The sequence below is a fragment of the Amblyomma maculatum genome, chromosome 10, assembly GCF_055883805.1.
Source record: "Amblyomma maculatum isolate TAMU_Amacu chromosome 10, ASM5588380v1, whole genome shotgun sequence".
In the NCBI taxonomy this organism is placed as follows: domain Eukaryota; kingdom Metazoa; phylum Arthropoda; class Arachnida; order Ixodida; family Ixodidae; genus Amblyomma; species Amblyomma maculatum.
Genome location: NC_139353.1, coordinates 7790126 through 7806757, shown reverse-complemented (window position 1 = coordinate 7806757; position 16632 = coordinate 7790126). Strand labels below are relative to the sequence as shown.

General features: G+C 43.1%; 1 protein-coding gene across 1 annotated transcript; it reads left to right on the top strand.

Annotated features, from left to right (window-relative positions):
• The first annotated feature begins 5145 nt into the window (after positions 1–5145).
• On the top strand, positions 5146–15320 carry LOC146175503 (uncharacterized). Its single transcript, XM_084580786.1, has 4 exons — positions 5146–5202; positions 7073–7180; positions 12507–12533; positions 15189–15320. Exons 1-4 carry the CDS (start codon positions 5188–5190, stop codon positions 15270–15272), a joined length of 234 nt encoding a protein of 77 aa, XP_084436912.1. The 5' UTR covers positions 5146–5187; the 3' UTR covers positions 15273–15320.
• The last annotated feature ends 1312 nt before the right edge of the window (positions 15321–16632 follow it).

Genomic DNA, 16632 nt, shown 5'->3' with positions numbered 1-16632 from the left:
CTAGGAAGGCAACGTTGGGCTTCATGGTGTGAGCGCCTGTCCTCCAAGCAGAGTAATCGACAACTTTGGAGAGTGTTTCACGCCATGGAGCGCTCTTCTCAAGTTTCTGATTACACAGAGAGCATTCGCCTTGCTATGAATGTAGATGAGGACACATTTGCAAAACAGGCGGCCAGACAGTTTTTTCCCCACTATGATTCCACCTCAACTTCTCCACCTTGCTTACCGGTTACCGAACCCCCCGATGAGATTACTTCTGACCTAACCATGGCAGAGCTGCTGGCCTCCATTGAACGCCTCAAATCTAACTCTGCTCCCGGCCACGACGGCATACCTAACTCCTTATTCCGCAACTTGGAAGGGACTGCTTTGCAAGCCCTGCTTGATGCATTCAATGACGTGTGGCATTCTGGTGTCATGCCGGACGAGTGGAAGCATTCTATTGTTGTTCCAATACCGAAGTCAGGTCATCCTCCAGTATCTCTCTCGGCCCTTTGTCCAATTTCCCTGACGCCAACAATCTGCAAGCTTTACGAAAACATTCTCGCCACTCGCTTATCGTGGTGGTTGGAATCCCATGATTGTTATCCAGAATCCCAAATTGGCTTCCGCCCGCATATAGGAACGGAGGACGGTCTTGCTACTTTGGCTGCTGACGTGCTTCACCACTCTCCGCACAGTCATCTTGTTAGAACTGTGATCGCTACAGATATAACAAAGGCATATGATAACATCCTTCACTCAGCCATTCTTGCCTCCCTACAAACTCTTGGTCTTCCTCACAGGTTTCTCCTCGCCATTCACGCCTTTCTAACAAATAGAACATTCAGTGTGCGTGTCCATGGAAAGCCCTTTGGTCACTTCCCCTCAAACAGAGGAGTGCCCCAGGGCTCCGTTCTCGCCCCTACTTTATTTAATGTGGCCTTCATTCCACTTATTCGAGCCCTAGAGGCCATCCCTTCTATACGGGTGCTTGCGTATGCCGATGATATAACCTTATGGTGCTGTCACCCAGATACGTCTGTCCATCAGGCGGCCCTCCAGCATGCGCTGGATGTATTGACATTTCGCCTCCCTCCTTTGGGCCTAACCCTTTCGCATACAAAATCTTGTTTCATTCGAATTGGAAATAAAGCTGGCTTACGGAAAGCTCCCAATATAAATTTTATGATAGATAATATCCCAATTCCTCAGGTACAAACCGTTCGCATTCTTGGTCTTCTTCTACATTCCTCTGGGACTGGCACACCGTGGCTGACAGCCATCCGTAAGACCGCTCACGCTACTTTAGGTCTCATTCGTCGCATAGCTATGCGCTCTGGCGGCGCGCGTGCTCACACGGCCCGCCAGCTTGTTCGCTCTGTCCTCCAGCCACGTATAATATACCAGGCACAGTTTCAACGTCTCACCCGCAGACAGTGGGACTCCCTTGAGGCCATCAATCGTGAGGCTATGCGTGCAATAACGTACCTCCCCCGCCTAACACCCATACCCGTACTTCAGGAGTATGCCCAGCTAAATACGCTCACTGAACTCGTTGATCAGCGGATGGCAAACAGAGCTCGCAAACAGTCTTTACAACTACATCATTTAAAGACACTACCTCCATGGTCGTACTGCCAGCTCACGGACAATCGCCCCACTGCTTCCCCGTCGGTATTATCCGCACATCTGCCTGAAGGGTGCATATTATATACCGATGCATCACATACTGCAGAGCGAGGAGTTACTGCCGTGTATAGTCCCTCTCATCCGCATCTCAACACTCACGTGACATATACCGCAGATACGTGCACCCCTCTGGCACTGGAACTCCAAGCAATTTACAATGCTATACATTCCCTCCCACCAGTTCCTACATTCAATGCAGTTCATCTTTACACAGACTCTCTCACTGCCCTTAAACAGCTTAAGGCAGTTCGACGCACATTCCAAATAACACAGTCCATACATTTGCTATGTTCAAAGTACCCATGTCCTATTCGCATACACTGGATTCGCGGCCATGCTCGCGATCCACATAACATACAAGCAGATGCTATGACGCATATAAACACATCAGACGATCCACCACCTTCCCCTCTTCCCCCAGATCCGTTCCTGTCCCACGTTTCCGATTCGCAAGTTCTGCGCCACCGAACACGCGCTCTCATTCCTCCGTGTTCGCACCCTCTCCCCCGTAGTCTTACTCGGCAGGAGGGGGTGACAGTGCGCCGGATCCGGGCAGGGGCGGCTCTGACCCCATCTGTTCGACATCGATGGCGGGAAAAAGACCTACCAGTGACTGACAGGTGCCCTCACTGTGACACTCCACCTGACGTCTGCGATGTGCGCCACTTGTTGTGGACATGTCCATCAACAACGCCCATCAGGCAACGGATAATCATGAAGGTGGGCCTGCGGTGGAATCGCGATAGTGATTATGACAAATGGACAATGGACAATCGCTATACTGCCAACCTTCTCGAATTCATAAGCACAACTGGACTGCACTCCTTCTTTTAACTTTCTATCTCCTGCATCCCATTCCCCCTTTCTCGACTTATGCCTTGTGGCAAACTCTTCGGAAAAAAAAAAAAAAAAAAAGAATTCAACGTTTTCGTCTGCGCCTGATGCGATACAGTTTTTCTGTATTATATGTACCAGGCAAATCGCTAACCACTGCTGATACTCTTTCACGTTCGCCGTTAGCTCGTACGAAAGTGGAAAGCTGTTTAACTGTCTCAGAGGTAACCGCTTACTCGAAAGCTTGTTTACTGGGTTTAGAAACAGGCGACGATTTCTTGAAAAGAGTAAAAGAAGGTCAAGCAAAAGACGAAGTGTGTCGAAGCTTGCGCACAGAGTGCAAAAAAGGGTGGCCCAGGAAACAAAATGTTCCCTGTTATCTTCTGCCATACTGGCAGGAACGTGCATGCATTACATTGGTGAACGGGTTTCTGCTCAAAGGTATGATGCTTATCATTCCTCAGACCCTTCGCAAGGAAGCGCTAAGCAAACTGCATGACGGTCACCAAGGCATCTCGCGATGCCGCAGTGTGGCTAAAGGTTCTGTCTGGGGGCCGGGACTTAGCACTGAGATAGCGTCATTCGTGAAACAGTGCAGCGTTTGCGCGATGCATGCGCCAGAACAGATCGAACCGATGATTGCATCGCCAACGCTCTCTTTTCCTTGGGAGAGAGTAGGGGTCGATCTGTTTCAAATTCAGGGACGGCAATATCTTGTCGTAGTAGACTATCTTTCATGATACGATACCCAGAGATTGCCATTCTTCCGTCAACAAAGTCTGCTACCGTGATAAGCCGAATGAAAAGCATTTTTGCGAGACATGGCATTCCCGAGTGTGTGGTGACCGACAATGGTCCCCAATTTGTCAGTGCCGAGTTCGAGAAATTTGCAAAACTGTATGGCTTCCGTCATGTCACCTCGAGTCCGTGGCACCCCCAGGGAAACGGGGAAGTCGAACGTATGGTAAAGACGGTTAAGAATCTCATTCTAAAATCGGACGACACTTACTTAGCCTTGCTGGCTTATAGGGCCACGCCTGGTGTTTTCAACGTCAGCCCAGCGGAGATACTGATGGGTAGAAGGCTTAGGACGAGAGTCCCAATGCTGCCTTCGCACCGCAATCCGGGACAATGCTGTCTGCAAGAAGCGGCAGCCAAGGACCGTAAAGTCAGAAAGGAGCAAAGCCGCCACTTCGACCGACGTCACCGGTCTAAAAATCTCCCAAAGCTGGAAGCAGGTGATGTGGTGTGGGTGACTGATCTCCGTACCAAAGTTACAGTGCTCGGAGCAGCACCACAGCCGCGTTCATACCGTGTTCAAACGGAAAACGGGGTTGAAGTCCGTCGAAACAGGAGAATGCGTAACCGTCTCCCAAAAGACCGGGTAGATAGCGGGAACTACGAGTGTCCGGATAGTCAGGAACAGCCCAGCAGGACCAGATTGGTAACTGGAGTAGACAACCAATTTGACGAAGCTCCGGAAGCTTTGGTGCCTCTAACTCAGACGGAGACTGACGGTGACAATTCTCAAGCTAGAATTGTAACTACGACCAGATTTGGCAGAGTTGTTCGCAAACCCATAAGGCTGGGCGTGGACGACTGATGCTTGGAGTGACTGTGTTTCTGTCTTGTTTTCTTGGGTGTGTTCCAATGTTATTATGAAGTGTATGCATGTAAAGTTAATAGTGCTTGAAAAGGGGGATGTGCTGTTATCATCTGTTTCGGCTTGGCTTGGCTTGGCTGGCAGCTGCGACTGCGATAGTGGATCTGCGGCGCAAGTGTATAAAAGCGGAGTGCGAGAATAAACTGGGGGTCATTTTCGTCGCTTGGGAGCGCGGTGTCTGGACTGCTTTCTCGAGCAGCGTTCCGGCGCGGGTGCAGCGGCGCCACCCCCCCCCCCCCCCCCCCCCCCCCTGCCTGGGGCTAACACGACACATACCTCATTCAAACAACATGTGTGCTCAGCATTTGTCAATATAGTAGCGAATTAATTACGGCGATAGTGAGAGAGGCAATAGTGCAGATGGCATTGACACCGCGCCTGTAAAAAAAAAAAAAAAAAAAAAACAACACCGTAATCCTAAGAATCAATGCAAAGGGCAAAGAAGCTGGTAAAGATCAAGTGAATACAGGTCTTTTCTAAAAGTTTAGTGAGACTGTGCAAAGAAAAAAAAAAAGATATCAGCTGATGGCGTTTCCTGCAAGTATATTTACAGCCGCAATAGGACCAGTTTAGATATTTCTAACTGAACCGCTAGGCAGTTTCAGGTGTATTTTAACGCATACCAATAAAACAGCTTTTACATTTGTAGCGCAACAAACAAGCAAGGGCCTCAGCCGAGTTGCCAAAGCATGCTGCTGAGTCTGCGAACCCACGCGCCGGAGTGGTACGCAAGAGCCTTTAAATTATGTTTTGGGTATATCTAGATAGACAGTCGAATGCCTTCCGGGAATGTAGGAACAGGGATATAAGGAAAGCGAACAAATTATTTTAATATGTAATAAATATCCGTGTTGTATACGGATTCGTAACAGCATTGTTTTTATCACGGTATTTATAAATAGATAGCAGTTCTTAATAGTAAGTGCATTGTCCTTTCTGGGTTTATATGCCTAACTCAATTGAGCCCGACAGATTTCTCCAGGGAGAACAAGCTGCATCTATTCGAGTGCTCTAAGAAGATGCTTCAACCACATGTAAGTGTTCAGTGTACCTGTTTTAAGGCGAAAGCCTTTATTGCCTCATTGTTATCGTCAGCAAAAGTGTCACGCTTTTACGGTGGCTCTGATTGGTCGAGACGGGATGACGTCATGGAGGTATCGACCAATCACAGAGCACCACCACAGTTTGTGCGAATGCGTGCCTTATATGGTAATATGCCAAACAATTATCAATTACTAATTAATGACTAATTAATAAATAATTACTAATCAATGACTAAATAATTTATATTCACTATTTAGTAACAGTTGCGTGAATGACTACTTATTAATTACTAATCATATTGATTACTAACTAATGAATAATTATTTCATTGCCTACGATAAAACGCAGGGGTGATTGAATGCACAAAAATGTCATTCTTATATACACTCTAAACGCAACGCTTGTTAAAATTATATATTTGCTTATATATTGGCTCTCACTGCCTAAATTTGCTCAACTACTCTAGCTTGGCGGCATTTCAGAATCTTATTCATTTAACAAGGATGAGAGTAACAAGAAAATTCGTGCCAATAACCTTGCAACTTTTGTCGCGTATGTAACCTATTTGCATTCGGTTAAATCTTAAGGTTGCTTTCTTTTGGCTCTCGTGCAGTGAACCGAAATGGTACACTTTTACAGAATACAGAATAGAATAGTTAGGTATAAATTACATACTATTGCTATCATGACTGCAGCGAGGAAAAATGCGGTGAAAATTATTTTGGTCTTCTTCAGTGCTTTGTATTATTTGAGGTCACCATTTAGTAGTATATTAAAGACACGTTAGTTCTTGCATTTGTTTTTAACCTGCATGTAATTTTACTTGTATCTGAGACTTCATCAATGCAAACAGAAAAAAAGAAACAAAAAAAAAAACGCAGCAGAGTTTCACCGCAAGTACTCACCCTGTATAGTTCACATTATTGACTTTCTCGAGCAGAAGGTTTAGTCAGGTGAAAATGTTGCTCCAATATATAATAATAAAGGCACGCTGTACATCGAACTTCTAGGCTGCATATTAGCTTTGGTATCAGAATTTCAATGTATTGTACCATACAGTAATTCCCTTTGGGCTTGAGATATTGAGGTTCAAATCTGCATGTCGGAAGACCACCATTATCTTAAGGTACTGTGCCAGAAGCATATAATTTTTCTTATTACAGTTCATACTATACGCATGATCCAATTCAAGCTTTTTTTTTTTTTTTTCGAAACATATGCAATTCACCATTAACGGGTTGGCACTAGATGACTGCTCTTGCAAGGGACTGTTGCATATCGGGAAAGGTATGGGCACAATTTTTCCTTTAATAATGCTTACAATGAAAAAAAGAAAAAAAAAAAACATTAGAGGTATCAGGTGACAAGTGCAGGATCGCTACTTAATTTATTTGAAACAGAAAAAAATTCTATTGGCGATTACGATGCTTCCTAATGTGAAATTTTAGCGCAGATCTTTTGCTTCAGCGGCGAGAATGGCTGGGTCCTCAAGAAGGCATAGCTGCTGCTTCGTTGGCTCTGAGCTTCTCTTGGTCAGGTAGTTTAGCAGCAGTGGGAGACAGCATTTTCATGGGTTGCGTTGCACGTTTTTGAGAAGCCACTGGGGGGGGGGGGGGGGGGGGGGGGGCTTATACTACTTTACGTTTACAGAATGTTTATTGTTTCATGGCTACGTTGTCAATTCCGTGGCCTATAATCTATACGTGATACTCTATGTATACGTGATAATACGTAATACGTGATACGTGATAATCTATACGTGATAATCTATTTACCTGACTGTCCGCGGAGAATGGCTTGAAGCGAAATGGGCAACCCTCGCCATTGGAAGTTAGTCTTAATAAGCTTTCTTCTGTGCAGGTTTTGGCGCTGCTCGAAAAGAGGGGAAAGAGATTTTTCAAGGGACGCCGTATGGTGGATGCCATAACGGAAATGTGCATCAACGGGTCAGTGATTCTGAACAACAACGTGAGTGTATATAACCTCGAAGCTAGACTTAAGCTATGACGAATGCCGCATTGCAGAGCTCGAGAATATGGCTTAAAATCACGCTCTTTCATATGCCCTGAAATGGCACGAGCAAGAGGCACTATTGCAGTTGGGAAGCGCAGAAGCTGCTGATGTTTGAGAGGAAAAGCCTATAAAGGTTGATTATTTTTGAGGGTTGAAAATTTTAATAAACGTCATATATGAAAGCACGATGAGCTTACCTCAGATTTGTTTTCTTAAATGCGGCCAGAGTTTATATCTTCTTGTTTTATTTTGTGGTGCAAAAACGAACAAGGTGACTTGAAGACAGGGGTGCTTTCAGGAGTACGGCGCAGTTATAGTTGGTGTCTGCTGTGCCACACTGCTGAAACAAAAACTCATGTCTCTTTAGATACGCTCGCCAGCGAGCAATCGGCCAGCTGCCGAACCGCGTTCCCCATGAGCTTGTCGCACTGAATGGATAGCAAAGAAGTAACATTTTGCTGTGTTGATGCGCCAGTGGGACACTTCGAATGATTCATTAACTACATGCAAAGAGCGTTGCATGGTCAGCTCGTTGTGGCCTGTTTGTTGGCCGTGCGAATTTTCTGTTTTAATACCAATACTTTTCTGTTTCTGTTTTAATATTTTAATACTTTCTTTTGATATCTCTATTTCTAATTCCCCACTCTGCATTGCCAGCTCGGATGCAACTGAATATCGTGACCAGTCTTTTTGTCACTCATATCTCCTTTCACCTGAAAAGCAAATTCATTCTAGGCTTTCGCCAGCGTTCCGAAATTCGCCTATTTTATATCGCTCTACAAGTGGTTTTCACTTGGTGTCCTTACCGTATTAATCAAGTTTTACTAATTCGCCTCACTAGAATTTGTTATCTTCTGCGGTTGTGCTTGCAGGAATATTTTATTCAGGCGTTTTTCAGCTAAGATGTTTCAATTCGCAAATTCTTTCCAGTCTGCTGCATCTTCACTCCGGGCGATAACCTCATCTTAGCCTGCAAATGACTCAGCTATAACGAATCCAATACAACTTATATCGCCTGCTACCTCTAAACTAAATTTCTTCTCAGCATTGAGGTACTTTGATTTTTTACTCTTTTACTTTACAAGTTTTTCCACCCCCATTTAGTTGAATTATGAACTTTAGATATTCAGTGATCAGTGGATTCCTTCACTTTATTCTGGACGAAGACCTTTACTTTGATTTTCTTTTGTAGGTTCAGTTTCCCATTTTTGACATTTCATTTTGAAGAAGTTGAACCTTGTTTGCTTATCAATGTTTTTAGAAACCGCCCATCATTGTTCGATTCTCTTATTTTTTCTATTCCACCAGTTTCGTGGCTTTTTTTTTGTATTTTCAGTGGTTTTTCTACTTACTTCTTGCGTTTGTTTACAGATGTGTCATTCGAGCTGATTACAATTCTACTCACTCAGAGGTTCCTTCTGTACTGCTTCCTCAATACTTGCAGCTATTAATGCCATTTGTTTGCTGCTTAACTTCGCTTTTTGTGTGTGTTTCCTTCGTTCATTTTTGAGCTGCGGTCCCATCTGCAGCTTATCTAAACTATACTTCTTAATTTCCATGTGATTCGTATTTCAAGTTTGAGTTCTGTATTAAAAATTCCCCGATTGCATTGCTCAGAATGTCCTATTATTACCTTCTGTTTCCAATTTGCCAATTTCGTCAGATCCTGAATATTACCATTGATGTCTCTCATCAGAACTATATCGGCGTGGTTTTCCAGCTTTATTTATATCGACAGTAAGACAGTTTATTAGATCCTTCTTGTGCTGGGGCATAAAGTTGTGCCATGCCTATATATAGACCAAGCCTAGTCATGTTTCTCACCTACAGTGCTTCTGATACATAGACATGTTCTTTACAAGTTGGCGTTACAAAGAACCTATTTTTTACCGGAAGAATAAGCATGCCACGTCTGTCCCCTTCTCTAAAACTGCTCTCTTGAATCCCTCCCAAACATAGTCATAAAAAAAAAAAAAAACGGCGGACAGTTTTGATATTTGAGATGTGTCTTGAAAAGGGCTTGTACATCGATTTCTTCATCATTTAATTCTTGTTTTGTTATTAATATATTTGTAGTTTGCCTACTAATTTGCATATGTATGTAAATGATCTGGAGCTGCTGCTATTTTAATCTTTTTCTTCCTGATGTTAACGACCATTACGCTTGTCTCCGCCTCCATTTATCCAATTTTCTTTGTCGCTGCATGCTTCTCTTAAACCCTGAGTGCTCGCAGGTCATCTAAAATAGTAGAGCTTGGTTTTTTCACTTAAGTTGATGTCATCACGTCTGAAAATTTGTCAATTCCCACTTTTTCTACTCGCTGTTTTAATTCTATCACTTCGGAGCCCTTTAAAACACACTGTCGGATCCCCGCAATGAGGTTAACCACAGCCTTCCCGACCTTCCGATTCTGTGCTGTAATCTGAGCTACTGGGTATGCAAACATCCGCAGCTGCTGTACTATTGTCCGCAAGTCACCAACTTCTCGCGTTAAATCTTCAAAACTTCTGCTTGACCACTATATTTTTATTCCGACTGCTGCATGCAAAACTTCTTGCCACAACCTTCCCTAACAATTCGCTTTCTGGCTCTTCTAACACCACACTGATTGAACTCCTCGGAAAAACTTGTGCTTCCACCCGACCTTCTCCTTTTAGCAACTTCTTCATTGTACAGACGGACCTAATCACATTCGCGTCAAGACCGCTAACCGCTTGCCTACCATCTTCCCTTCCCCTAATTTCCATAGGCGCAGTGTGTTGACGATTTTTTATTGTCCTGCTAGTTTTTTTTTTTTTCATGGCTTTTTTTTTTCCGAGAGTTAAATACTTTCCACCTTTTTTGATATTCCAACCTTGTTAGTATTCACCTTCATTTGAGGTTCCACCTTACATTCCTGACCTAATAAAGCGATATCTAGAGAAAAAAAAATGCTCACCGCAGAACATCCGGCGTCGCTGTTGTGAGCGAAAAATCTGGGTGATGCTTCTGGAGGGCGATAGGTGGCATTTGCCATGAAGGGGCATTGATTGGTCGTCGGGTCGTGTGACGTCCCCAGAGCTTACGGCATATACCAGTTTGAAGGACCTGCGAACTCGAGTTGGTACTCTGAGGTGTAAAGCTGATGAAAATTGATCTCTCCATGACCCTCTAATTCTGGGCAGACAGGCTACTCCTAGGCACGAGTAAGCACACTTGTTAAAACGGGGCTTCCACGTGATGAGGTAGCTTGCGAGTGGATGCTTATAATGATTCTTATGCTCTCTGTTGCATTGAGCTGATAATAAGATGCTAGTTAGGTGAGTAGAAAAGAGCAAGTATACGACGGAGCATGTGAAATGTGAGCCGCAGACGGGAACCATTAACACTATCACGCAGCATCTTGAAGCGCCCTCCCCACATCCCTCAATTCTTCACTGGCCTCGCCTCCGCAAGCCTCTTTCACATGGCCTGTGCTGTCATGGCCGCAATTGCAGTTTTAAATGTCTGAGTGGGCCTTTCTTTTTCCTTTTAACGAGCTATTGTCTAGGTTTTCTACTGTTCGCTAAAATTTAATGCTCTCTTTCCAGGGCATTTTTTTACATGATCTACTAGCATGCCGTTTTTCAGTCAGCCTTGCCCAGTCACAAACTTAGGACGCAACATGTGCATATGAAATCCATTCCCTCCGTCTGCTCAAACAAATAAAGCCTCGTTTCCTAGAGGTTCCCCAATCTCATGCTCTATAATTTCAATCCTCTTTTCCTTTGCCGTCCTAGTTTCCAGTTAGTCAATCTGAGACGTATGCTCGCAACCTTTAAACTGATGCAAGCATGCCAAATTATGTTTGTTAATACGTTTAGATTTGGTCAGCGAGGAATCCCTTGTCTTACTTTAGAAAATAAATAATTTTCCGGTGACAGATTTTTTAAAATCTTTTTCTCTCTAATTTCTTCAAAAGCTAAATGGCTGTGGTGAGATGCCCACCAGGATAATGCATAAAACTCTCCTCCCAATGCCACACCTTAATATACATAACCACTTCAATTATTAATAACTGAACAGATGCGGAGTCGCTCCCGCTGTCGTCTGCGTCGTGCCGATGGCAGTGTAAATCTGAGAGCTGAGAACCAATTGCCCTCACAGTACGGCTATCCTGACAACTGCCGATATGGATACCAACTAATGGGCCACGGCGGGTTTACGCAAAGCGGTGACAAGAATTCCAAGGACATCAGTGATGTGCTATAGCCTTAGTTCGCAATTTCAAATGCCAGAGGTAGTTGCGTTGCGCGCATTTCTTGCTCCAACAAGGAAGCTTATGGAAAGAGAAGATAACGAAAAGACTGCCAAACACTGGTGAATGCTATGGCGAAACATAAACTGCAGGTTATTATGTATAGCACTTCATAATTTGTTAAACAATTTGAAGCACGAGCGCTAGTCGTAGCTAATTCACTTGAGATTTATGTAAAAGTGTGCTAAATAAAAGAAAACGCGACGCCATATGTAGCGAGCTAGCGCCTCTAAGAAGGCAACGGCGTTGAGGGAAAGAAAAAAAAAGATAAATAATAAAAGCAGACTAATACGTAAGTAATGAAAAATATAATGGCAATAAAAATAAACTGAAAATGAAGGAAACAAAAATAAAATAAAAACTACAAAGCCAAATACAGAAATAGTAATTGAAATAAACTACTCAAAAAGAAGCATCAAAATACTGTCGAAAAGCAAAATAAATAAAGTAAAAGTAAACGCGTTCACGTCTGAAAAGCAACAAACATACAACGAGCTCACAACCGAACTCGGCCGGCACCTCGCAATGATTTCGCATTTCAGCGCGTAAGGAAAGTGCACACCTGCAGATCTTTAGCTTGCACGTGCCTGCAGGACGCGATGACATACGCAGCCTTCTGCGCGCGTACATTCTTTACCCATAAACTTAACTCCGCCTTTCACTCATACAAAAGTGACATAACGTTATGCGACACATTCTTTATCTTCCATTTACCGCCCGGCCATTCGTAGGAAATACATTAGTGCAACCGTGTCCTAACAGGCATTATTCGTTTCGTGGTACTTTTTCTTTCGTTCCGTCGGATATCTTTTTCAATGGTAATGTAAAATTTTGTTTGTACTAATTGTGTTGCGGAACATATTTTACAAGAAGTTTTGTACTTGCTCTCTTAGGGACGCTTCCATGTTACTAGGGTACAATGAATGAACAGAACAGGGACAGAGTAAACAATGCAGATGTGCGTTTTATGCCGCCTCAGAAGGTGCACACTTCTTGCCTTTCAGGTTGCCCTCGCGGTGATGCAAGTGAAGGTACGTACGCTGGAAATAGGCAGCACATAAACAAGATTGCGCCGGCTACGCCTGCAGTTTAATTGTTCCTTCCGCTCTGTGTGAAAATGTGGAACAAGCCAACTCAATTTATATAAGTCCAGACGGAAAAGTGCGTATCATGAGTGAGGTGCACTGAAAAAAGATTTTTCTGTGATAACGTATAGAACGAGCCATACAAATCGAATAGAAATACTGATAGAAAAAGGAAAAGTTAATTTCTTCATTCTTCATCTTATACGCAACTGATACCCTGAGGAAATATATATCGTTAAAAAAAAATACTGATGGTATCTTTTCTGATTATTAGATATAACAAAATCTAATTTAAGAATTTAGCATCTCGCATTCTACACTAAACATTAATACCAAATAATATACATTAAGCACACATATTCTTTAGTTTTACTTTTGAACAGATTGCTCTTCTAGGCGAGAATAATTACAGTTTACACGCTGTAAGTGTTAAGAACACTATGCGTATGGCCTGACTAATTTGCTCCATGCCTCTGGTAAGAAAATGTTAATGTGAGCAATGAGAAGGAATCCTGACGGCAAAGTTGCGATTTCTGCTATCTTTTATGCAAGCATTTTAAGCAGTCTATATCTCTATATTCTTCAGGTACCTCTTGCTCATGAAAACTGTGGTTGACTTAGGAGTACTAATGGCTCTAAAGTGCGTAACTCACTGAATTTAGAAATCTCTAAATTGTTTTTACGATTTTACATATTCAAGACACAGAGTTTGAATTGTGGTTTTATTCAGCGATAATTGATTCTTCTTGTACAGAATAGTATATTTCATTAGCCAATGCCTTCTTGCTCATACTCTATAAAGTGCTTTATTAGTGTGCATGGTGCGATATTTTTTAACTTAAAAAATTGTAAGTTTTAGTGAAGCAGATTGATTATCACTTTATTTGATGTCTTGAATCTTAATAGCCATAACCATAAATTTATCTACTGTTTTGCGTGTTATGGCCTTAGTTAATGCTGCGCCCTCAATCCATAGCCAGCTCTTTTCCGTGTCGTGTCGTCAGGACAGAAGTCTGGCCACGAGCAAATTACTAGTGCATTGCATAAAAGCTGGTAGCTCTGCGACATGCTGTTTATTGTTGCCTATGGAAGGCCTTGCAAATTGAAATTGAAACTAGAAGCGATCCCAAAGATCTCAAAGAAAGAGAGATATCCCAAAATTAAAAAAGAGCAGTTACTGCCGATACTAATTTTACAGTACGGGGTAATAGCATAGCCACAGAGACAGTGCTAACCACTGTGCGCCAAACACAATCTGATTTTCACAAATGGATATGATGTAGCGAAAAAAAAAAGTATGAAAATGGGTGGGAACGTTGCACGCAATAGGAATATTGTGCATTGATCTTTGCCCAATTGCTGTGAACTCAGTTTTTCATACAACACTGTTAAACACATTTTACGTCGTGCGTGCGCATTCGCAGATAGAGCAAATTATCTAGTACAAGTTAAACGCTTACCTTTCTTGCCTTATACTTGGGCTGTGCAAGTTCAATTTGCGCCTTGGTTAGTATAATCTTCGCAATCATAGCGATTGCAACAGAAGTTTTTTGTTACAAAATATACTTATAGAAAGAATATCCCTTTAAAATGAAGTACCAGTTTTCTGAATTGTTCATTGAAGTTCTCAGATCTAGTAGAAGTATAACTCTTTTCTTTCAGCAACAGTAAGCTGGTCTCTTAGAGTACTGTGGATCTATTCGGATAGCCAGCAACGGCAAACAACTTTGGCATTCCGTTGGGAACCATGTAATTCCCCTTAGCTTGACTGAAGACGATTTGCAACGAAATATTCGCAATAGTGCATATTGAAACCGACGGCTTTTTTAGGAATGAGGAATTTACAGTGCCTTTTATACGCTACTGCACAATGGCTAAATTAGGCGCGAGATAACACAGTAATGAAACAGAGTACTGTTGAGCCGATTTAGTGAGTAACCCTATTAATATCTAGCCCCCTGGACTCCGTGTATATTTGTGCTCTTGGGACAGCGAGCCTGAAAGGGCAACGTAGTATTTTTTGCTGAGGCAACCAAAAGATTCATTACGAAAGAGGAATAGAAACAAAAATCAAAGAGCAAGCTTAGAAAGAAGGTAACTGAATGCAGTTGTTACAGTTCGAGAAAGTTTTCCCCTGTTCATGTTGTCTTTATGGTGACTGGTGACTGTCGGCGACGCTAAGTTGAACGAGTACATAAGGGTTTACAACAGGGTTTGTAAGCACGCCAAGTTCAAATGTTACTGCTAACATAGATTGCGAAATTTCTTATATGCAACCTATGTACCTGAGTAGTATGCGTTATTCATTTTGCCGCAATACCTTCTCTGCCATATTGCACCAATTGCTTTTTTTGCTATGCGCCTTGGGGTCATCCCTCGTGTATAAATTCAAGCTTTAGGATATTTAAGGCGGAAGCTTTATTAGCCCGATCACGTGAAAATCTATTTGGCATTGATATCGTAAACACGCAATGGTACCACAAAGATGATATCGCTGCAACTTGGTTACTTTTCGCGAATACTTGTATTGGTGATAGAGCATTTTATTGCAACAACAACAGCGGCGGTAAGCCAAGTGATTATCCCTCTTTTTTCTTGCAGGAAGAGGATAAGAGCCTCACCGAGTATGTTCTGTGGAGCTGCATGAACAGCACCCGCTACTTGATTGCACAGAGCGGGTCATAATAGCTGTGAATACATTAAAGAGTACGACTGCAATAAAACTTGAATGGTGGAGCTCCGTGCTTCGGATAAAAGACACTTCAGCGCATAGCTTGAGCAAAATCGAATAAGTTTTTGACGCATCGATAAGATGAGGATAAAATTTTTTAAATAATTTTTTTTAGATAAAATGCCAACATCTTTCCTCATCTTCTACTTAAACAGCGCAGCTGAAAACCCACGATGTTCGAATGCTGCCAAGCACTTAAGTAGGGCAGATGGTTTCATAACATCCGCACAGTCTCTAGGGGATCGACAATACCTTGAGGAGGAGAGGCGGGTGGGGGTGGGAGGGGGGGGGGATGCCCTAGCTTCTAAAGGGGCAGTTATACATAATTAGGTGGGTTGTAGTGCCGAGCATTGATTTGCTGTGCTGGCCGAGTACCAGGAAGCGATTATTATCGCATCTTCCTATATCTGTGGCAGTAACGTCACGCCGTTATATTTAGGGATAATGAAAAACGCACTAGCGCAGGGCATTGATTGATTGATTGATTGATTGATTGATTGATTGATTAAAACTTCCACTGATTTAGGAAGCCCCCTACACCCCGCTCCTGGCACGCATGCCTGAGGAACGGAGACTGGAACCTCCGCGACTAAGGACTGGCGAATATACACTGGTTATTTGCGGCCTCAGCCGCCGGGCGGACGGCTTTTTGCTGGTCAGCGGGGACGTCGCTTCGCAGAAGGGTTACCCAGGTTGTCTACTTTTAATGTTGTCCCTAGCGCCCAGAGACTTGGGGCATTCCCAGAGTATATCGTCGAGCATCCCCCTCGCTTCGCAGGCTTTACATTTATAATTTTTTCTCTCATCTATCTGGGTGCGAAACGACCAGACAGGGTTTGGGAAATTTCCGGCACGGCAGCTGACCAACGCCGGAAACAAGACAAGTAAAGATTGCCTTAGACGAAATGCAGAAGGGGAAAAGATACAGATGGGTTTATTGAAAGGAAAGGCAGAGAGGTTGGCCGGAATAATTAAAATCTGGCCTGCTACTCTGCGCTAGGGAAGGGGAGAAGAAAGAGAATCAGAAAGAGGAGAGGAGAAGGAAGGGGAAAGCAGCTGATAAGGATCAGGTAGTTGGAGTTCCGTCTAAAGACGAAGAAGAGAATGAGCTTGCAAAATAGGAGAGCTCACTTCGGTTGACCGTTTTTTGGGCAGTTTATAAATGTGTAGAGCTTTATAAGTAGAGGATTACATACTAAAGTATTTAGACAATTCTTTATCTTTAATCTTGAGCGGATAGATTGTGCGAAATGAAGGCACTCGAAAACAAATTTGATGCACGTTTCTAATTGCTGCGCAGTCAGAAGTATCGAA